This window comes from Adelges cooleyi, unplaced genomic scaffold, assembly GCF_023614345.1.
Source record: "Adelges cooleyi isolate 19-005CV unplaced genomic scaffold, UGA_ACOO_1.1 ACOO_flye_CR_arks_rails_tigmint_CR_PRNA_108, whole genome shotgun sequence".
NCBI lineage: Eukaryota > Metazoa > Arthropoda > Insecta > Hemiptera > Adelgidae > Adelges > Adelges cooleyi.
Window position 1 is genome coordinate 4095805 of NW_026095761.1, and position 25061 is coordinate 4120865.

Here is a 25061-nt window from a genome sequence, read left to right on the forward strand (position 1 = left end):
ATATTGTTTTTCTACAAACAAGGAAATGTTTTTTTTATGTCGGTTATTATTTTATTATAAGGTTGTTCGAACACGTGTGTTCGATGCGAATAAATAATAACAATAATAATTAAAATAAGTAATAAATATTCCATTTTTAAACTTAGTAAGTATATATCATTTTTTTTTTTGTTTAAGATTATCGTTTGATACGGGACGCGTTCGCACTTTCAAATAATTAAGCTGCAAGACAAAAAGGTTTCACTCATCCGTTTTTACTACTTAAATCGCAATCACAACTCGTCTGACTTTCCCCATTTAAAGGTTTTTAATTCAAAGGAAAAACAAATAAAAGTTCTCTGGAAAAAAAATTATAATTTAGATTCAACAAAATGAAATAAAAAAAATTCAGGTAAATATTATACAGACAAGTATAGTATAATAATGACAAGTACTCATAACTGAAGTTTAACTAGAGACAGAAGAAAACCAATTTCAGAACATTGTTATTCGAAAAATAGTGTTGAAATAAAAATTGAAAAAAAAAATTCAAATAAACAACCGAATTATATTCATAATGACCGACACAAAAAAAAAAATACATAATATACTTAAACGGGTTTGCCGTCGACGAGGTAATAATAATAGTAATAAAAATAATCATTGATTTTAGTAAATAATCAAAAATAATGAACTAAACACTTTAACAAGAGTACACTGCGTATAATACTATATAATAATAATAATAATAATATGTATATACTTATATGGTAAACGAAAATAAACGCCATAAAAATATAATCTATTATGTATATTTTATAAAAATATTATCGATGAGATGGTAGTATTTGTTTTTAAATTTAAATAAAATTCATTTGTCACCACGCTACTGGTCTATAGTTTTTATTATTATTTAAAATAAAGATTTTTCAGATATATAGGTATTAATATAAGTCATACTCAAAATTGTAGGTATAAGTACCTACCTGTATTATTATTACTATTATAGTGAGCACTTCACTAAAAATACAACACAATATTATTACACTACCTATTGTTTCAAAGACAATGTCACATGGTTCAATGTAAAATACAATAATACATTTATTCGTAATAAACGGTAATTATTGGTTGTTTTTTTTTTAATGTATACATTGTCATAGATAGAACACTAAAATCAACAATGACGGATATGAATTTGTAATAGTTCAGTCTAAAAAATATATAACTATACATTAATTTATTCATAATACACCTGCACTTGTAAATATCTATATATATATATATATAAATATATATACATACATATTTGCACTTATACTATAATATTGATCAGTTAATTCAAAGTTACTATCGACAATTTGAAATTAATAATATTTTCGTTTTCACAAATATTTATATTATATGGATTTTTTTTTTACAGTTAAATAAGTATTAATTACACACATATATATTGTATTTTATTAAAACTACATCACAAAGTTCCAGTTTTAAATAATTTTTTCATATCATACACACTATTATATTAATATTAAACAATATGATCTATAAATGCAAATCGCAAATCAAATTTACACAACGAGGAACGTTTTTTTTAATATTAATACATCATTTATTGTAACCAGTATAATACATCAGTAAAATATGTCTTATAGTAGCCAACTGAAATGGTATTTTTCTCAAATAAATTTTATGTAACAATGTATTCGAATATTTTCTTTTATTCTTATTGGAAATCTTTTTTTTTAAATCTTTTGTTTTAATATGTGTTATTAAGCGTTTTAATATGTCTATTACAATTTATTTTTTCTTTACTTGTATCGGCAAAAGTATTATCTATGAGTACATCATGTCATACATCTCTATTTGACGTTTATTGCCCAACTATAGTATAAATTCAGTTAGTCGTTACATTCCAAATGTATTAAACTATTGCTATGATATATTTAAATGGTCGGTAGAGTAATTGATTTGTTTCTCTAGCAGCTATATCAGTTATCAACCGGCAATGATAAAATATTTAAACCATTCCAAGGTGAACAAAACAAATGTATTGATTGTTACAAATTACTGGCGTGGAAATGGAATTTTTTAAGTTTTTTTAGGTTAATTTTTGATTTTAACTAAAAATAAAAAACAACTGAATAATCTTTAGAAAATAAAAATATGATATAATTTAAAGAGTAAAATAAAAATATTAAATTAGGTAATAAATAATAATAATACTACTAAAAATACAATTATTATGTTTTTAACCGTTACTATGGCAAATGAAAAACATTTTGGATACATCAAACAAGCAAACAATCTATAAAATATAAGAACGACCGCAATTACTGTTATGTATATATATATAAAGATTGGTTTATAAAATATAGACAATACCACCGAATACGACGCATACGCGATCACTAACTGAATGAAAAAATATTGAGCAACAAGAATAAAATATAGGTATCTCAATTTGTTTAGTAGGTAGTTTATTTTATAATACATATTATTATAATATTAGTTGAAATTGTAGGCGAGTTAAGTTTCTTACAAGGTCATAACTACCCTACAAGTAGTAGTGTACGCATAAAATTACTTTGAACTGCTTGACCAACGTTAAGATTTTAATAATTAATATAATCTAAGTCAATAATAATTTTTTTTTCCGAAATTCTCTGTTGCACCCTAGTTAATCAGTACAAAATAGTTATTGTCATTTTTTTTTTTTTTTTAAACATTACTGGACTCTAAGATGAATTGACAACGCTAATATTGCTGTTCTGCCTGAAGATGAGTTGTGTCTCGCCTGCCGTCGTTGGTTACTTGCGCACGCGTCTTGCTCCCTCGCTCTCTCTCACTTGCTTTCACTCTTTCTTCTCTCAATGCCTCAGCTCTTTGACGATGTCGATCATGCTGGAGTAGACGCCGGTGACCAATCCCAACAGGCCGAAAGCAATGATGATAAGGTTCTTCCACAACCGCCAGTATAGTGTGCCCATGCCCGGGTCGTCCCAGCACGTCACCAGGTCGATGCAGCTCGGTATTATCAGCCCCAAGAACGACAGGCACAGCGCTCCGACCAGCGATATGAACGGCCCAAGGTTTGGTATGGCGATGGCTAGACCCACTGCAAATCCAAACATGAATCAACAAGGTGAATAATATTGCGTTAGGTTAGGGTTGCGGCGGTCACCGACTACGAGCCACTAGCCCATAGGCTATGTCTAAATAGTTCCCAGTACGATTTAAGATAATATGGTTGCCCGACGGCCTGAAAATATTGTCCGCTTGGAACGCTAGTCACTCTGTCACAAGCGGTTAGACAATCATATTATCTCAAATCGTGGTTCCCAAAGGGGTTTCGTCAGAGATGCCAATGAAACTCAACGTCCTGGGCAGTATTGCAAATGAATAAGACAGGCGGCTTAAGAGCGAGGAAAAATAATTGCACGAATGGAAAAAAATACCTCGGCCTGAACCGAATCGGCATTGCATCAACATGAATTTGTCAAACATAAATGGACATTTCTCTGGCGCACAAACGCAACGTGGTAACAGGTCTCGGAAATTCATCGGATTAAAAGATATCTTCCTCTTTCTAAAGATAAAACTAAGCTAAAGGAGCAGTGTTTTAATGACGTTCAAACGGAAGCAGCCTGATAAGGAATGTTTATAAAATTGTCAATCACTGAGAAACCCGTTGTACGAGCGAAGAGTGCAAGAAGGTATTGAACACGATCCGGGAAGTTATGTCACACATACTTCTTACATACGTAATTGTACAAACATTGAGCCCAAATGACGAAGACTGTCCCTGAGAATAAGTACCCTTTCAATATAAGCGCATGACATGGTGTGCACGCGGTTTGTTGTTTGATGATCGTGACATTACCTGTGCCTATGACTAACGCCACTCTGAGCAAATATTCGAAAAGCACCGGATGCGATGTGAACCGGTGTTTCGTGGCTTTCCAGATGATTTCAAATGGCACGTAGAACTGCAAGCTGTACGTGAGGAATATGGCGACGGCTATCATGATCTTGACGGATTGCGCCAACCTGCGGTGGTTAGAATTACATGAAATTAATCCTACTGACATTATTCGACCAAAGCAAAAATGCGAGCAATTTACAATTCGTGTTGTGGAAGGTTCAGCGTTATGCTGGCTTGGGTCTTGTCTCCGTATTTCATGTAACCGAACAGACCGACGGTCGAGTATAGCACCACCACGATGGCCATGCCGATGTTGAGTACGCTCGGGCAACCGATGAAGTGCTGAGGAGTTTTCATGCTGTTTTCCAACGGCATCACCTGTGGGAAAACCGTGAGTATTATGTTGACTTAATCCGCAATGTGGGTCACGAGCGTTGTACAGATTTTGGCTGATCTGTCAAAGGCTCGTGGATCCACATCGGGTGCAGCCGAATCACAGTCGTTTGAGAGACAACACGAGTCATGGTTTTTGACAAAATCACATTATTGCGGATTTCGATTGTCACAAACCCTTTTCTGGGTCCCCGAAATTGTTCGTGTACCGTTGGACTCAGACCCTTCCTCGAACGAACGCGGTTCATCAATTGCCAATTGCATCGGTCGCTGTTACCATTGTATTGTAGATTATACAGATACGATTTTATGTGGAATTCCCTCAATGGAGACAACAACGGAGATACCCTCGTCATAGTTCACCGTCGACCTATGACGAGGGTATCCGCTGCCAGCAGGAATCCCACATAAAAACGGCGACCGATTTTGTGTGTAGCACCGCTAGTCTGTATATTATTCTAAAATCAATGGTAACAGCAACCAATTCTCAATTGGCAATCGACGTGTAAGGTTTGTGTAGCACCTGTTGTGTGCATGTTATATTCTAAAATCAACGCTGTTACTCACGACGCCGATTCCTTCCAGGGCGAAGATGGCGGTGCCGAAGAACAATGGCCACAGGTGCCAGTCGGCCATGTACGGTAACGATTTTGCGGACGGCACGTCTTGGAACACATACCAGAAGGTGATGCACATGCAAATGCCCACCAAAAAGTTGGCGATCATCGAGAACGGTGCCAAGTACTTCAAGTTTCGGATGAGGTTCATGACGACCACCAACGGCAACAGCATCAACATGTACCATCTGACGTTCATCTCGACCACGTACACGTCCATCACCTGAAAAGTCAACCGTATCGATCAAATGCCGCGTTAGTGGACCCAGGCTGGGACGTTGTCAAGTGGGTTTTATCGGTATAGCGTAAACGGTAAGTCGTTCGTCGGATTTTCGCAATTAATTACACCAATTAATTCATTTCCGGACGATGTTAATTTATGGCTTGTCACGAGAACGTGCAACGAACTTCATCTCAAACACATTAACAATGCCGTCGTGTGGCGTTGACCCAGTTCAAAAACATTTCCTTATTCGCACAAACACAGCAGCAAATTTGAAAATAATCACGTTTTGACAATGTCAGCCGGACAACTTGTAAACACACGGAGCCAAAGTATATTATACATTTTTGAAATAAAATATAAAAAATACCTTCTTGCGGATAGGAAAAATCGACAATATTTAATTTCAACCGTTGAAATCTTTTAACCGTATGATGTAAACGTTAAAAAACAATTTACGGTTTTTTGTTTCATTGATTGCCCTATTTTCTTACAATTACACCGGCTAACACTAATATTGGACCTAACGGACATGGTATTCTTTATTTGTATGTCCATTAGTAGTAGGTCGCAAAGCGTAATCATAAACATGGTTTCTCATATAATATTATTTCATAGCGAAAATTCAAATCGATCATTTGTATTGATAACTAAGATATTTATTTCGAAACGAACCGACATGCTCGACCTATAAAAAAACCCAATTAAACTGGTATGCGCCAATTCAATGATGACTTTATAATAATTACTGTTAAATCATAAATAAAAAACTTTGAAATAATTGTGATTTTTTTCTCAGTATTGATATAATAATCTTATAGTATATCATGTTTAAATATTTATGTATGAACGGGCCCTGTGTCCTAGATTAAACGTCGTTTCTCTGATAATTACATTATACTAATTATAAATCATCATGATATGCATCAATGAACGATATGAATAAACGCATTTATTTCGTTTAATCGACGGCGTTAATATCGATCAGCAATGGACAAAACTGCTTTAAAAGAGCAATACAATTGTTTTAATAAATTAACAATATTGTGTATTGTGATTACCTGTTTTAAATTTTGCGACACGAAAACAATATAAACACAGCAACAACCGAGTAAATCAATAGTTAGGAACGTGTTAACGAGACCTCTGAAAAAAAAAATTCATATATTTCAATAAAAATAATAATAATGATATAATACATCAATGCCGTTGTCATTATTAAAATATTATGTGTATTATTATACTTATCCATCGATCAAAACATATTATAATAGGTAAATGTAATAAAACCACACGGATATGGTATTATATAAAGCGGCATTCGTTAAAAAAATCTAAAAACCTAGTTATTTTCTCTGCTCCATAAAAAAACATTTAATCATGGATATGTTATCTCTTATCATCTATCATCACAGACATATATAATAAACAGCTATATTTCTAAGTGTACATAGCGATAACTGAAGTTACCATTTTTCACCGTCTTTGTGGGAATTAAAATCGTATCACACGAAAGTATGTTTATAACAATTACAAGTTAAGTTGATAAAACGGAATCACAAATATATATAAAAATATTTTATACACACATAAATCCCACAAAAATGGCGGACGTCGACTTCCATTCTTAACACTAGTTAGCAATCTAGTTTGTTGTATATATATATATATGTTTATCATTTATCTCTTATCACGTAAAAGTAAAAGTTTAACGTGAAAATGGTGACATGAAATTTCTTGTAACCAGCTCTATAACAACGCTATGCTAAAAAAAATATAAATCTCTCCACTACTTACCTAAAGAGTCCAGCAAATTTTTGGAAGGCCGGCGGCCCTGCGAGAAAGGCAACTTCAGCCACATCGGCAAATCCCAGCGCGGGCACTTGCATTCTGCGGCATAATTTATGCGAACATTTAACCTGGAAATAGATATGTAATATTTAATGTGAGTATATTCAAGTGGTTTTTAATGATAATCATATTTTTAAAAGTATATAACGTTAGAAGGTTTTTGATTATCATTCTAAATTGTTTATGATAAGGCTACGCTGTATTTTCGTAGTCTATCTACTTGTCTCTAGCTCTTTTCCACTCTCATCAATATAGAGGATAGCCGGTCCTTGCACCGGACCTTCAATTGCAAGTTAAACTTACCAATATATGGACACAATATGTACAAATGAACCCGATGGTAGCGGTGGCGACGAGTCCGAACACTAGTCCGGCGTTAAGAAAAGCCAGAGGCATGGCCAATATGCCCGTGCCCAGACTTCCTTTCAACAGGTGTATAAATGTTTCCATGTCCCTGCAAAGGCACGATACAATTTGTTATTATAATATATCGGCTCTCTAAAGGGGGGGTTCACAAAAGAGATGTAAGTACGTCGTAGGGTGTTGAACCATCCGGTGGTCGAATGGATTGTAGCCGCCCAGCTCGGCATCCTTGCTGTTGCTCGACACCAATGGTAGCGTTGACCCATTGGTTTGTGTCACCGGCACGCCGTTTGATGAACATTTGTACCTGTAAAACAAAACACAATGCAAATGAAAATCAATTTAGAGTGCATAATATATTAACTATTGTTTGTTGTACAAAACATTGCGGATAATGTAGTGTTAGTACCAAAGGGAAATTCCCAAAAGAATTAGGTGAGAGACTTGAAGAGTGGAGAGCAGCGCTTGAAGGGAAAGGACTGAGGATCACAAAACGGAGACAATCGTGTTTGATTTTGGAGAAAGTTATAGGGAAAAACAGGTAACGCAGATGGGCGATGATGAAGTGTGTCAGGTTCAAGTGCTTAGGAACGGTAGTACAAAAAAATGGTGGGTGTGAGAAGAAGGTGAAAAATAGGATAAATTGTGGATGGATGAAGTCGAAGGAAGCGTCAGGTGTTTTGTGTGACAGGAGGCTGCCCATACGATTGAATGGTAGATTTTATAAGATGATAGTGCGGCCAGCAATGTTGAATGGATCGGAATGTTGGGCAGTAGACAAGAAAACTGAACAAAGAATGAGTGTAGCGGAGATGAGAATGCTATGGTGGACGAGTGGGGTAGGTACATGGGAGAATTGGATAAGAAATGAATATATAAGGGGGAGTCTAGGAGTTACATCAATATTGTGGGAAAAATAAGAGAGATTAGATTGAGATGGTTAGGTCGTATTATAGGGAGAAATGAGGCAGCAGAGGCAGTGAGAGTTGTTATGAAGATAAACGCAGAGGGAAAGATAGGAAGACCGAAGTGAAGATGGATAGATGGTATAGAGAGTTATATGAGGAAAGCTGTGGTGATTGAACGAGATTTAGAAGATCGAGCACTATGGAGGTGTAGGACTAGGATGACCGGCCCCGTGCAGTTGGGAGTATAAGGCGAAGACGAAGAAGACGTTAATTATTATCATTGAACGATGTGCAACACTGAATTTGTACAACGCGCCGTACAAAGAACCCTTTGTATTAATCAAGATGTTTGATGTAGGGGTTCGTAATTCCCATAGTACACCACAAATGTTAATAAGAGAACTTGAGAACTTGTCATTTAGGTCGCACTGTATTTTATCGTTTTAATGACATCTATAGGGTCGTTAGGGTGTCCATCGGACTTATTAGGGTCAGGAAATACACGGGGGTCTTATTCGTGTTTGTATCGAATGGTTCCGAAAATAGTTAGATTTGAACACTTATATTTTAACGAATCCATATTGAGAAATTTTATTTTACACATTGTAGTATAATTCGTTTTTTTTTTACATTATTTAAATTTTGTTTATACAAGAGTACCGATAAAATAATGACAATATAAAAGACATGTTTTTTTAAAAAAAAATATATAAAAAATAATTATAATATAACATGAATTAATATTATCAAATAGAAAACCAAACATAATCGACAATTGTTGTATGTTTTGTTTCTTTTGAACATGCATTCATAAGCATGTATATTTCGGTTTCGATTAGAGTATAGATTTCCGGGTCCTATACATAATTAAATGAAGTAATTCGTCATTTTTAATGTAATAATAGAATATTAATGAAATGCGATAACAAAATGTGTTGTAGCTATAGTAACATAACCTAACCTAATAAAACCCGACCATTGGACTTGTTTACGTTCGACCTGACCTTACATACTACCGTGAACTTTAAAAACAATTGTAATCATTTTTTATTGATTTTTCTTTTTTATAAGCAGAACAAACCCAATGAGTTATGTCATTTAATTTAAATGGATGAACTTGAAAAAAAAACGTGATTTATAAAATTGTATTTTGGTTTTTGTTTGATTTGAACACATAAATAAACGTACGCTATATCGATAAATACAATAATAAGCGTTTATTATAAAATCATCATCAAGCTTAACGGGCTTCAAGGCCCAATGCTATAATAAAATAGAATAATAATAATTGTGGAAAAAAAACATTAATCGCTGTATCTATAATTTGCACTACGGCAAGAGAAAAATATATTTATTTAAAATAACAAACAGGCCGTACAAAAAGATTTATTTGCAATAAACAAAATTACCTAATCACACTCGACGATTAGATATCTAATAAATGTTATTAATTTATCAATCCAACATTAAAGGCCTCAGACAAGAGTATGATTTAACACTGATCGACATTGAATTTAAATACACAATTTGTTTTCTTTCAATTAACGGTTTAATCTACAAAAGGTACTCAATACAAGTAACAAGCGTTTTAATCTGTTCGTCCTTTTTTTACGTATAAAATATTATTATGTAATAACCGGCACGCGTTGCACATTAATAAAACATTTGATTTTTTTTATTGAAATCAATTCGGATTAGCCCGCACAATAAAGATAAATGATTTATTTTTGGAAAAAAAAACGTTTTGCCACTGCCATTGCCATTTCCGAGGTTATTACAGTACAATGTATTGAGTATAAATAATAATAACAGTAATAAAAACTCGAGTTCGAATACTACATCATAGTAAATGGTCGTTACTATTGTAAGTAAAACGGTTTTCTAATTTAAAGTATGGTGCAGTTTTCAATAAACAGAAAGTTCATCGAACCTTGTAAATGTAAAATAGAAACGAAACGCAAATTGCTTAGGTCAAACCAACCAAACTGAACTAACCGAATGCACAGCACTTTGTCCGAAGCGCATACATAATATTAACTTTTTACGATACCATAAAAGTACAATGTGGGTGTGTTTAGACGAAGGGAGAAACACAACCGACTACATTGAATTGTCCACTCGGTATTAACCCAAAGAGTAAAAATATAAATAGTTTTAACATCATAAAACGTCCTGTAGTCGACAATGAAGCAATCAAGAAGGCGAGTGACAGTGTGACCACTTTATATAAAAAAAATACTTTTTTTCATAGGTTGTTCAGACCAATAGATAAATTCGAATTTCATATGTAAATGTGATTATATTTTACTTATTGTCACTCTCCGATGGTGGCCACGGTGGCTAGGGACGGCTTGGACTTTACAGGTAAGTGTACCTCAGAATACACAGTGAGTGTAATAATGAGATGGTTAGAAAATGGAGCTCGGAAACCTGATAGTGAACAACGAGCACAGTGGACAAATTGAAGTATTAAGGATGTGGCAAGTATGTAATAAAATGAGGTTGTCCCAGGGGGTCGCAGTAAGTAAAATGTCATGAAGTAAGGAGAGCCGCAGTGTGACCAGAATGACGAAATTACATTTCTCTGGTACATATTTTGAATTCGTTTCTCTACAGTGACTATGTTATACACAACGTGACGTCTTATCAGTTATAATGTTATCACATTTACTTATGAAATTTGCATTTATCCATTGATCTGTATTGTCGATAAGGATTATACTGTGCAATGTTAAAGCACTTTTTAAAGTGGTCACCTTCTTGATTACTTGGTTGCTGCCGAGTATAGGGCAGCATTTTATGATGTCACAGCTATATATATTTTTACTCTGTGTGTTGTCCTAAATAAAAATAGACAATTTTGATAGTTTGGCAGACGAAAAGGTGTCAAGAGGACTAGCGTTTTTCATGGAGCTTACATATTTTTTTATATATTAATACTTGTTGTTTTTAGTTACCTGCTGATATGAACAAGACATGTTTTTGGCTTGAGTAAATATGTAATAAATAATAATAAAAAAAATTCGTACTTAGTATCTGAGTGTGTGTGTGTGTGTGTTTTTCTGAATAAACATGGCAAAAACGAGCGTGGGAGAAGAGTTTGACGGTCGATTGTGTTCTGGCAAATAAATGAGGTTCACGTGCAAATGTTTTTTCGTGACACAGAAAATAACTTTGCTATGTTAGTGCCGAAAGGTTTACCCAAAACACAACACAACATAAGAGCGGACCAATTTCATCTAAATACAATGTTGGATTTTCGATTGAGTAAAGTGCTGTTTTAGAGTGGCCCAAACCTATTTACCTATTTTGTTTTATAAGTAAATTAGAGAGTCTGCAATATGTTATTAATCCAATCAAAAATATTTCTTTTTTTTTCCAACAAATTTGACTTATAAATAAATATTTAAAATCAATTAGGAAAACATGTTATTAAAAATATGTCCCGAATTGATTAATGTGTGTTTTTTTTTGAGGGATCTAAAATTTCCTTTGGCGATAAACTTAATTATAGTCCATTTTCTATGTGAAACAAGATTTTCAGTTTACAATTTAAAAAAAATAAATTTCTGAACAATAAAAGTGGAATAATAATTTCCCCTACAAAGTCAAGCAAATCACATCAAGTATGGAATCGAGTAGTGTCATTTAGGCTACACAATGGTTAAACAAAATCCTAATAAAGACTAGCGTACATATTTAAACCTAACGTACATGGTTAGATTCATTGCTTTTGTGTTTATTTTTGAGATGCGCGTTACATAAAGAGAACAGAGGGTAATATCCATTATTTTTTCTATATTTGAAAAAAGGTAAAGATGATTCACATACTTGACAAGGACCAGATCTGCGACGTCCGTTCGAATGGATCCTTTTTTGTTATCAAGTTCTGTGATGATGGGCCGCATGGATCCCTGTAAAATATATAACTCGATCAAATCAACGTCACACGTCTTAAACTTGCAAACATAATCGAACGGTTCGTATTTAGCATAATATTATTTTGCTTTTGATGAACATTTTTAACGAGAATGAACAATGTGCAGATTTTTTTTCTTAGTGATCAGATTGAAATAAAAAAAAAATAGCCTATTAGTCGTCGTTGAAGATGCAACACCACACATCTCATTTTTCTCGACTTTAAATTAGTCGGTTTCCCGCGCAAATCGAGTTTATGGAACAGTGTGGCCAACTTGATGACTTGGCCATAAAATGGAATATGAGGTGTTGCTACTTAATCGACGAAGCGTTATTACTATTATTATTTTTTTTTTTTTTGAAAGAATAATAAACAATAAAATATGAAATACGAACGGTTCGGCGATGATTGCGTCAAAGACTATATTATTATGTTGTAATAATAATATTAATCTAATGTCTAGTCAAGCCAAGTATTTAATATTGTTTGTTCACGCCACTATATTATATAGTTATGTACGAGACTAGAATATTATGAGTTCTATAAACTATCACAAACAGTATATTATAATAATAGTGTCGAACACACATTTTTTTTTTTTAGTCGTAACACATAATTTCATATAGAATATTATTATGGAAAAAAAAAAAAAGATGCAATGAAGGTACGTTGAGGTTACAATAGGACGTTATATTTTGTTTAGCACGAACGTGTCAGTAGTTTCCATGCTAAATGCTAAGTACATAATATAGATAAAAATTTTAGTCAGAGACAACACAATATCGAGTTTTTACATGCGATGATCCTACGATGAGTCGATCTACAGTAGTGTTATAAGTAAAAAAAAAAAAAAAAAACTATAAAAAAAAAACGAGCCGAGACGTTTTTTTAAAAATATTATATTCATTGTAAACAACTAAAACTACTCAAAGTCGAAAACTATTCGAGTTGATTTCTAGATCATGACTAGCTTTTCGACGGAACTAGAGCATATCTGTTTCCACAACACTAGCAATCATTAGAGCAGTCGTGTAGAGCAATTGTAAGCGATTCGGGCAAAATACAATAATATTATGTGCTTAGACATGACACTTTTTAATGGAAAACCATTTTTCCCCGTTCGTTTACAATCGCCCTAAACTCCATTTAAACGCGCGTTATCACTATTAAAACAGAGCAAATATAATTATCAAGAGTACAGGGACAAAAAGTCGATGAGTGTTTAATTGAAAACTTTGGCTTTCTTTTTTTGTTTGAGACATTTTGACTGTCCACATTTTTCTACCTATCCGCGGATTCCATTATAATTTGTTTAATAGTAAAACGGTAAAAATATTAATTTATAAAAAAAAAAATGCATAAATATGCAGGGTGATTTTTTATCGTGAGCCACTCAATGTCACAATGGGTTTAATTAATAATTACAATTTTTTTTCCATAGTGTTTTTATATAATTTTACCTCGATTTTTCACAAGTTTTTATCTTCCTACCTCCCTGCCAAACTAATTACCTCTATATCAACTTTTGAAACTTAAACGGTGTTACGCATACATTTCATTATCTTTTTTAATTGAGAATATTGTACTACAAATGTTAACTGGTCGGCAACCAGTTTAAGATGTCTGAAGCTATCTTTGAAGTTTCAAGTTTAGCGCAGGAGGAAAAGTGCCTTGTGCACTCTTATAACTTGAAAAATATTTGTTCAGAGACTGGTCCAAATCAACCGACCAAAATTTTCAGTAAAATATTCTTAATTTAAAAAATTAATAAAACTATATACGTTACCGTAGTAAGTTTCAAAAGTTCATATAAAAATAATTCGTTTTTTTTGTGGGAGGGGGGGGTTAAACATTTGTGAGATACTGAGATCACATTATTTAAAAACGCTGTGCAAAAGAAAAATTCAATTACTTACTAAACCGTGGCTCGCGATAAAAAGAAAATCACCCAATATATATAAAACATATGTATTTTATTTTACTTTTTTCCGCTGTACTCTTTCTTTTAAAAACACACTCCAACATAATATTTGTCATTAACAATTTAGGTTACAGTTATTATAATATTATGTTTTACCCTGAAACTCATGGTGCACCCACAAACGTCGGCTACCGGCGAACGCGAGCTAGACTACAATGAGAAGTCACTGTGTCGCGGTCTAGATTTTATTATTAATAATATGATGGTCGTTTTTTCATTGAAAACGATAATCTTTTAATACCGGATTAAACGTCGGTCGCATGCAAATTCGATAAAAATCTTTATCGAGTCTTCTACATACACTTAGTGCGGTATAAAACATTATTGTAATATATTTATATACATACAGGTGGATTCATTAAGGACGAGACATTAATTTTCTCTTAGAAACATTGCAATTTCGTTGTTGTTTTTTTTTAAAGGGGAGGGGAAGACTTTAGCTTAATATGTTATTTTATAATATTAAATATCTTTTTTTTTAGTACTTTCCAGATGGCTGTCAACTTTTGAAACTTCAATGTTAACTATTTTCGGTAATTACATTTAAAAATATTAAAGCTATTAAAGCCCCAGCAGACAAAACGGTAGGAATGTAGTATTGTTATTATCCTCACGCGTTCCAGCCTTAAACTTTAATAACTTTAAAAGTAATTATCCAAAATGGTTGTCGACCAGCGAAATATTCTCAGTTTAAAAAGTCAATTAAATATATTTATAAGTTACCATTTAATTTTCAAAAGTCGATAAAGCTCTGGAAATTACTAAATAACGTGAGTATTTTAGTATTTGTATGATATATTGTAAATAAACATAAACGTTTTTAAAATGAAAAACTAAAAAAAAAAGAATTTGTTTATTTTTAAGAGAAAATGAGTGCCTGTAATCACTCTGTATCACGTCTCGTAGAAGACATTGAAAATATAAGATTGATAAAAAAAAAATCACCACTCCAAATTAATTAATCTCATTATCGTTCTAACTTAACCACTCTTAGCTCGTCATCTCTCCCTCCTTCTGCTTGATTACTATTGTTATACATTTCGGTTATTGATAAAATCTGTAATTATTCATTTTAAACATCAACTGTTGAGTACCTGTAGTACCTGTATACACTTAGTATAGGTACTTTATGAGTATAGATAACATCAAAATATTATAACACAAGTAATGTTGGTGTTTTTTTGAACGGTAAACGCCTAACCTAATCTAACCGATTGTCTTACAAATGCATTTATAGTGCTATTCACAATGCAATTGATGCTCATGTGTGGTTTTGTCGGTAATATTACATAATACAAATACGTATTGTGTGCATTTTACGATGGCCACTTTAGACCATCATAAATACCAACGGATAGGCAATGATAAAAAATAGAAAAAATTCCAATACATTTCTGATTTGCACTCGAACGGGATTAATCGATAACATTTTATTTGGTTTTCCTCAGAATAAAATTTGAGCATAGGTGCAATTGAGCTATAAAATTGCTCTTGGTTTTTTTTTAAGCGTAAGCATTATTTCATTAGGTATTTATTTAGTTTTACAAATGAACGTCCCAAATAATATTCCAAAAACCAGTTTAATGGAACATAATAAATTGTACATCCTTATAAAAATAAACACAACTGTTAAGGAGACAAATTAAAATTAAAATGATATGAAATATATCATAATATTATAATATCATTAAAATGATATTATAATGATAAATAGAATTAAAATGCGCATTAAAATGATTAATTTTCTATTCCGGAGTAAATTAAAAATAATGATTAAGACCTTTGAAAATGGTCTAAGCGAGTTCTTACATTTTTTGTCCACTGATTTTTCGTCTACTCTTTTCGTTTAACAATTTCCTACCTAACGTCTTAATGTACCTAATCTAACCAATCCATCTCGGTCTATACATTTGCTTTCATGTCAAGTCACTTCAGTAGCTCCAAAAAAAAAAATGCACGTATGTTAGTAACCATAAAAAACAAATGTATAACACGTTGTTTTGTCACCAAAATTCAAAAATAAATTTAACACATAATTAAAACCAATTTAGCGACTACAATTTAGAATACTCGAGCATTGCAATTTGCTAAATGGAGGTCTTGAGAGTTTTTAAAAATAAAAAAAACTATTCGTGAGCTCGTTTTAATTGTTCATTTTTTTTCTATACTTTATCTATGCAAATTAAAAAATGAAACTTGCCATCGATGATGTTATTATTATTATTGTTGTGTTCAATTGGTATGTCCTTGACTGACGTTGACCCGCAGACTACACAAGACAGCAGAAAATGAAGATGGCATTTTTTTTTTTATAACGCAAAGGAAGGGAAGAAAATTCGACGAATACGATTGCAAAAATTAGCAACAATTACGAGGGGACAATATTGTACATACGGACAACATGTTCTGGGAATTAAAATTAATTACCATTATCGTTTAAAAGACACAATACAACTTTTAATTAAAAATAATTCCTTCAATTAATTATCTTCTGTGCGGCCGAAACGCGTCACAGGCCCTCGACATATAAGTTCTTGTACTAATTTTTTTTTTTTTTACCAACAATAATAGCATTATTTTTTTAAATTTACTGGTATGAAACTTCAAGTAAAAATGTATAATAATACTTGACCCATATAGCTCATCGACAGCTAGTCTAGTTACTACAGGGTTGATTCTTTTAACGCCCTACACCAATTTTCTCTTAAAATAATAGATATCTTGTCGTTTTTCTTGTTTATATTTTCCTTTATGTTTTTATTACAGTATTGGAAAATATTCAAATTTATATCGTTTTAATATAGGGTAGAGTTTTATCAACTTTTAAAACTTTAATAGTAATATTATATATCTTATTAACTTTTTTAATTAAGAATAAGTCAGTGACAATTTTGACTGGTCGATAACCAGTTTTGAATAAATAATTTTAAAGTTTAAACTTAAGGACGGGAGGTGGAGTTTGATTGAGTAATTCGTGCAGGTAAAAACAACATTAGCCAATACTAAAAATGATATAAATTTGAAAATTGTGTAATATTGTACTATAAGATAAATAAAAATGTTTTCAAAGATAAACACTACAAAATTCCAAAACACTCAAAATAGTTAGAATTATTTTGAGAGTAAACTAGTGTTGTGCGTTAAAAGAATCACCTGGTATAGTTATTTACAAAAAAGGAATATATGTAGGTATAATAAAGTCACTATTATTTTTTTATTTATTCATAATCGACCTAATTACAAAACAAATATATACATATATATATGTTAATTAATTATAAATCATTCAAGATGGTAAAGTAATGTATTATTAAACTAATTATACTTATAATCAAACATTAGAAACATATATATTTTTTATCATTAAATTATAATTGAAAAAAAAAAATTACATTTATAATGTACATAATATAAATATATATTTATTTATTTTTTAAACGTTGATAATATTTTTTTTATAAATTAATAACCTTTTAGTTACCGTTCAGCTAAAAAAAAGTGGCCATTAATTTTAAATAAATCTTTAGCTATTATAACATTTAGTTTATTTTATTGGGCCGCATATTGGTTATTTGTTAATTTAAATGTGTATACTTAGAATCAAGGTCAATGAATTTCCAAACCCATTACACTCTTAGCGTACAATCTATAAATGTATTGGCTGTGTATCAGCAAAAAAAATAAACTTTCAATCACATTTTGTAATACTTATTATACAAAAAAAAAAAACTAAGGTGAAAACGGTTTTACCATTGATCGGCGAGCGTTTCATTAATAAAATAAATAAACTTGGCTAATAAAATCACATTACAAAGACAGGACTTAGTCTGTATAAGAAATTACTTAGAGTACCTGTACAATATGTATGTTTACTGTGTAGGTATACACTTTTTAACGCTGCACTTAAACGGTTCAAACTAATTGCTGTTAAAAAAAAAAACCCAATGTTTTAAACAGTAATTCGTTAGTGTTACAAAAGAAATCAATGAGCTATGCTTGTTTTCTATGGTGTAGGTATGTTCCGGTATAGTATAACTGACAAATAATAATTTTAGTTTCCATAATAAAAACTTGTACAGCAACAGTGCTTGGGTGTCGCGAGCACGTGTACTACATGCTGAGTAAAATATACAAAATATGTTTTTAAATAAACACACAATTGCGTTCTAAAATTACGAATCGGTTGTTTGTTTGTACAAGTGTAGCTAGAAAAAAAAATACCTAAACAAATACCGAAAAATATACTAACACAGCAAGTCCAAAGTGGTGTACGGCTTGGTCGTTTCGACTAGCCGTGCATGGTATAAAATTAGTATTCACAGTGTATATTTTGATTATACAATATCCGTATAGGGTGTTGGGTGGATGGAAAAACCGAAATTAACAGCTTTGCAATTACTTTGGCAAGGTAACAGGCAAAATAACCGTATTACACGAACCGAGGTCGTTAAGAGTCGTGCGAAAACATTTTTGTTAGCTTAAGCACTGCGGCTGATTTAAGTGATGTAACTATTCGAGTACAATATATTAATTTCGAAATTACTACAAGTAATTCTCGAGCCATTGACATTGTAACTGGAGTGGAAGCCTATTAGCTCATTTTCTAAGAAATTGAGAGCAGTTCATATGAGATTTGAAAAATAGGACAATTTTTGCGTTTATTTGTTTCATAAAGTAATCCTTGTCCGACTAGACCTTGAGGCTTAAACGCACTTTGAACTTAACAATAACCCCACGTATTAACATATTATATGTTTATCAAATCCAACATAATAGTATTGTGTGTTCGGTTTGATTGAATACCTGTTAAAAAAAAAAAAATAATAAAATGATAATCCAATATTGTTAAGTTGTGATTCAACGTTCAATCGTTTTATAACAATGATTGAGCATAAAAATGAGAACACAAGGCACAAGTATGTGTTATGTGATTGATCAGAAACGTGGTCACGACTTAAAAAAAAAAAAAAGTTTGCCAAATGACAAACATTAATGAGAAAGAGTCTTTATCGAAAGGGTTTAATGATTTGCAAAAAAAAAATGATAATTGTTAACAAATTGCAAGCGGTTTCGATCATGTGCTCGCAAATCTATTAATCGTTTGGATTCTTCTTAGACGCCTCGTGTGTAAAAGATTGCGATCATAAAGCGAACGACACCGTCATACCGATTTTTTTTTCTGTGCGATAAAGAGATAGAAAAATAATAATCAATCATTCGACGGTCATCGTATCGGTCGAGACAACAGCTATTTTGCGATTAGAGTCCATGTTAACAGCGTAGCGATTAGGGATTTTCAACAGAAGGATCTCAATGACCTTTGGGCCCTCGAAAGTCTAGCCCACTCAAAAAACACAAACATTTCAATGATTTGTCAAATATATGACTGTGTTATCATTACCTAACCTAACATTTTAATATGTACCATGGAAAAGTAACGTAGCATTTTCACTTTCCATGAAATTGATACACAAAATGGCTGTTTCCCGGGTCGGGACATTTTTCTATCTGAATACGCGTTCCATATTAGTTCAGTGTCTTAGAACAAATCATAACTCGAGGTTTTTATCAAATTTTATTGGAAAAATTCATTCGTTAAAGGCTAATGCGACTTACGTCGGAGACGTCTGATGTTTCAATAAAAACAAAGTAAACACTACGTTAATGTATTACCTTGATAGAGTAGCTATGCGATTTGTATCTTACCCACACACGATAGGTATTTTGGATAATTAAACTAAACAGTTTCATTACTAAACCTAAAAACCTTCTTTGCAAAGTCGGCCGAGTCGAAGAAAATAAATGTTTGATCGATCAATAATCGAGTAGAAATAATTGAAAAAAGGCTATTTTTATACTAAGTAAGTCTTCCGTTTCTAACGTCTCGATTTCGCCAAATAATGACCGACCATAACTGCAATGGTCGGTTAACGATAAACGATTAACACAGCCCACATACTACAAACCATACGATTCGTTTCCTTTTCGTACAGGTCAGTCTAAAAATAAAAATCCGTCTAAATCGAGGACTATATTTTTCTCTTTAAACCAAGGACGAGCAAATCATATTAGCTTATTCTGTCCATACAATAATGCGATGCGATAGCACCTGACAGTTAATAACTCGTCGAAAACAAAAAAAACTGAACGGTTTATATTTGGTTAGTGGACAAAGTAGAAAAAACACTGTACGGTTGCCTAAAGCTTTTCGAAATGAGCATACTTTAAACCATCGAATATGCTTAGAACATTGGAATCGTCCATGAAAATTTAGCTCGGAGACACTAAGTAGGAATAATTTACGAAAATACATTTCCGACAAATTGAGAAATCTACTATCATATTGTCACACCGTGCAACGAACAGAGAAATATGATACTAATTCGATTAGATGAATATTGGTTAAGTTTGCCCAAACTGCTAAACGACGTTGTTATAACAATATTTTATACAACGAGGAGACCAATAGTAATACGACGCCTCTTCCTTCTGCTCCCGCTTTAACCATTAACCACCGAGTGAAGTGAAAAATGAATTATAGGTTCACATAATATCAATTGCAAAACGATAGTCACTGCGGGTTCGACACGTCCGTAAACGGCATAGTGCGAAAAAAAATTCATTGTATAATAAATATTATCGTTTTATACCGTTTATTATGGGTTACGACCGACGTGGGTTGCAGTTGTTTTATCGAACGGACTTAGTTTTTTTTATTATGCGGACCGAGAACAATTAAATACCTTGTCGAACGACCGGGACAAGTGGTGTATTATCTTCTCTCCGCAACATATGGCGTAGGAATATACGGAAAAACGTTGTGTGGGTCATTAAAAAAAAAAGTGACTATATATTTTGTGCCACGGTAAAAAACGTCTCTTGTGCCAAACGTCCAACACCTACAAAGATAATTCACGTTGTCCTTTCTGGACACGATATGGATAGAGATAGAAGTTGATCATCTTGTTCTTCGTTCTATCCATTCTGTCCGACATAAATGAGCATTTTACCACGGAATATGCTTTCGCGGTGTCCAATTTGCCGATATTGAAAAAACTAGATAATTGTTAGGTTTGTTTTGGGTTAGATTCTGGTTGGATAGGTTAGGTTAGAGTTTGATTTGGTCCGAAAGGGTAAGGGATAGAGGATTAGGTTGGATTTGTATTGGATAGGTTCTAATTATTAAATTATGTTGTAACATATTATTATTGGTGTTGTTGCGTGAAGACCCGTGTTAGCCCATCTACCTTGGCACTTAGATGCTACAAACTCCAAAAGTTTTTTATTTATTACTGAAGTGTTGTGTATTTTTTAGTTGGAGGAAGCGACAAAGTTTCGGCTTGAAATCCAACGGGCGCGCATGGATTTTTAACGAGAACGGACAAAAAAGTCCCATTGAAACAAAAAAGCCGGTGGGTATAATGTCAAGGTTATACACGTGGAGAATTGCCAAAGTTTTGGCGAACAGCGTATATTTACAATGGGGACGGGCAAAAGGGTAAAAGCAGAGAGAGAGTAGGCCGTGCACGGCTCTTACCGCGGGTTTTGAATATTAGAGGGGTGTAAAAACAGTGCACTCGGATTCATAACAGTTAAATAGTAACACATTTTAACATGCATGCGTTATTGGACTGGATACAAGAAATTCGATGTCGCCGTTTTCGCGTTACATAGTCGTCACTTTCTGTTGGAGATAAATGATTAGTGATCACTCTGTTTCCATCGACAACCACTAAATAACCAAGAATACTAAGGCCGTCGGCAATGTCGTAGTGGTTTTTTTGAAGAAAAAAAACCCCAAGAACCGTCGCCATTCTTTCACAAGCCGGTTTTCACTCTTTGCTCGCTGGACCATCGACGTCGTCGCCTTATAATAATATATAATTACGTGTATTGTTCTATAAGCTGAAGCCACACAACCCAATGTTTGTTCAAGTTGTCTCAGACATGTCGCAATATTTCTCGGTTTCAGAGAACGACATTCTCGAACTCACTCGACTTACTAGAAGTGTTGTAGTGCTATAACACCAATCTATGTCATCCAAAACAGCTGATCAGAATTTATAAAGACCGTCTTAAAAACATGCCAAACAAAAAAAATAAGCTTGCTTTAACAATACAAATGTCACGCTTTGATCTAGTTCCGTGTAATGTATTTGAAATTTAAATTCCTTTTTTTATATTATAGCGTTGCATGGGGTACTTAAAGAAATTTTAGAGGAGTTATGAGATTCATAAGTCTTCTCCACTTGAAATTACAGTATAAAATCCATTCAGTCAATACGGCAGTACTTCGGTGATAATGATCAATATTTGTTTCATCTAATTCACCGAATTTATTAATGAATAATAATTGTATTAACTATACCGGATTAATTCCCGGCTAGGTTCGTTTGGCTACTGTTTGAATACCGGTCTGAAATTGCCGGCTAGGTATGTGTGTTGGTATTAATAATGGTAATCCGAAAACCCAGATTTATAAAAGAAAATTCTGTTTTAGCCACTTAAAAATCATATAAATATTATTATAATATAAAGCTGTGTACGTAAGTAAAATATTTTGATGAAAATTTAAAAAAAAAACCCATAACAGAACGCCATTCCGGTCATTTTAGATATAAAAACATAAGTAGGCTTTCTTGATACAGCTCTTTCAAAAATTGCCTTACAAGAAAGTTACTTACATCATCTTAAACGTTAAGAACTTTATCTGTGTCGCCTCGACGAGATTTTTATAATAACTTAATTATTAAAACCAAAATAATTTTTTAATCACTTATTTTTGTTTTATTAATCGCAAGTTAATATAAAAATCTCGTCGACGCAACACAATTAGAGTTCTTTACTTACAACATTTATAACGAATACAGTTGTTTCACAATTTTTTTTTAAATCTCTGTCAAGGATGCTTTGATAGTCCAAATAATAATTTAACTACCAACAAAACAGTACTATTTACTAAGCTAACACATCATAGTCATTTAGGTGAAGATTTTGTAAGCAAATTGCCTATACTTTACTCCTTAGAAATGGCGTCATCTTAACATTGACAACAAATTTATTCCGGATTTTCGGATTTCAACTTAAGCGGTAACGTATACATTTTGTTAAATTTAAAAATTATGAATAATTGCTAAATTATTCTCCACCAATATTATTTCTTTCTCCGTCCCTTTTTGAACCTATAACTCGCTGCGTGAGACAGGACAATTTAAACACCTCCTTCTCCGGTTATTTTTAATTACTGTAACTTTATTATTTACCGACTGTAATCTGGGCTTTTCGCCAGTTTAATTACTATACATAAATAAATAATTTATCGAACTTTTGGCGGTGTATGTTATTTTTCACTTTCAATCGAACAGCTTATTGTATAGCAATAATAATAAATACTTCACTTAATATTATTATTATTTATTTAATACTTTAAAGATTTTCAAGCGGCTTAAATAACGTTTTCTATTTTTATCGAGAAAACCCGAATTTTCGGGTTCCCGTCGCTAACTGTTGATACACGGACAGGCCGCGGGATCCGGGGAATCCCGACTGGGACTGGGGAATTCCCGGAGGACACGCATGCCGTCACACGCGGCCACCGGTGATGGGGGGGTGGGGCGTTGCAGCAGTCATTCCGGTAGGTAGGTACACACTGCTGCAGCAGTTGTTGTACACCGTGGTGCGTGATGCTCGACTAGCCCGGGGCGGTGGCAGGGGCCCGGCATTTGGCGACCCGTCGGGTTTCTTTTTTCTTGTTAATTTTTTTTTTCTCCATACAACTATACATAAAAGCGGGTCCCATAGTGTGTGTGTGTGTGTGAATACGCATAAAAAAAAAAACACCATTGGATTGTGAAAACGAGAAACGGCATACGCGAATGTGTGCGCACACGGTCTGTGCACGTGCTCGGTGCGTGGCGGCGGCCGGTAGAGCGAATACGTTGGTTACACCGCTGCGGCCGGCCGAGGCGCGCGGGCCGACCGGGCTGCGGCCGCTGTAGGTTTCGGCAGTACGGCAACGGGTCGCCCCGCCGCCGCGGCCGGTATTGATCTGATGGGAAACGGACGGGCACCGGAGGCGGTGTGGAGCCGGCGCATACACTCCGACCTCGCCAATAACAGAATTCGTTGTCCAAAAAAAAATGGGGAAGAAAAAAACACACACACACAACACTAGATAGAATAATATAGTATGATACCACAGACTCTGGAGTGCCGACCATTATTGTTAGTATTATTAATGCAATCTTATATTTTATTACCCTTAACTTAGCGTCGGATATCTTATATTTTTGCAAACGTGTTTACTGATATGTGCTGATAAATGATAATGTTTAGATCGATAAGGATTGTTTGCTTACCGCAAAACTGATTTTGCACTATCATAAAAATGGAACATTTTTTCATTAATTATACTTAGAAATATGCTACTAAATCTAGAAATAAACACTACAGGCAAATATATGCTCACAATACGTGTCTAACAAACAAATACAAGCAATATATTAAGTTTGCTGATTTGAAATCTAGTCTTTGTGAATTTAATTTATACCGTATTAGCGTATAAATCTGATTTTACTAAACAAATATGCAGTCATCATCATCCGAGCTTTAATTATTTTTATTAATATATAATAATATACTGCCCTCCTAAAGAGACGTCGTGCAGTATCAGCTCCATAAATTAAATTGTTAAGAAAATTAGTTTTTTATTTTTTTTGTTTTACACCTTAAAAAGTTTTTAACTTTTTCAATATGTTCTGTGGCTTATAGATGGATCGCTTGTATTTGAAAGGAGCCAAACAAGTCAGAAAAAAAGTTTATTAATGATTTTTTTCTTTTTATAAAAATTAATTTGAAAGTCATAATGAAATAGTTTAGTATAGTAGTTTTGGTTTACATCGC

General features: G+C 33.1%; 1 protein-coding gene across 5 annotated transcripts in view; it reads right to left on the reverse strand.

Moving 5' to 3' along the window:
• Window positions 1-1566: 1566 nt before the first annotated feature.
• LOC126847465 (proton-coupled amino acid transporter-like protein CG1139) overlaps window positions 1567-25061 on the reverse strand; it is a 38352-nt gene continuing 14857 nt past the window's right edge. For 3 of the 5 annotated variants that reach the window (XM_050587711.1, XM_050587710.1, XM_050587709.1), the window contains 9 exons: window positions 12091-12173; window positions 7521-7658; window positions 7292-7442; window positions 6935-7056; window positions 6199-6283; window positions 4865-5137; window positions 4104-4282; window positions 3863-4029; window positions 1567-3097 (listed from right to left, as the gene is read on the reverse strand). In XM_050587711.1, the coding sequence (XP_050443668.1) occupies window positions 2850-3097; window positions 3863-4029; window positions 4104-4282; window positions 4865-5137; window positions 6199-6283; window positions 6935-7056; window positions 7292-7442; window positions 7521-7658; window positions 12091-12173 (1446 nt within the window). In that variant the 3' untranslated portion in view covers window positions 1567-2849. Of the gene's footprint in view, window positions 3098-3862; window positions 4030-4103; window positions 4283-4864; window positions 5138-6198; window positions 6284-6934; window positions 7057-7291; window positions 7443-7520; window positions 7659-12090; window positions 12174-14255; window positions 14340-25061 lie in introns of those variants that run through there. The other 2 variants (XM_050587712.1, XM_050587713.1) reach the window with 2 other exon arrangements.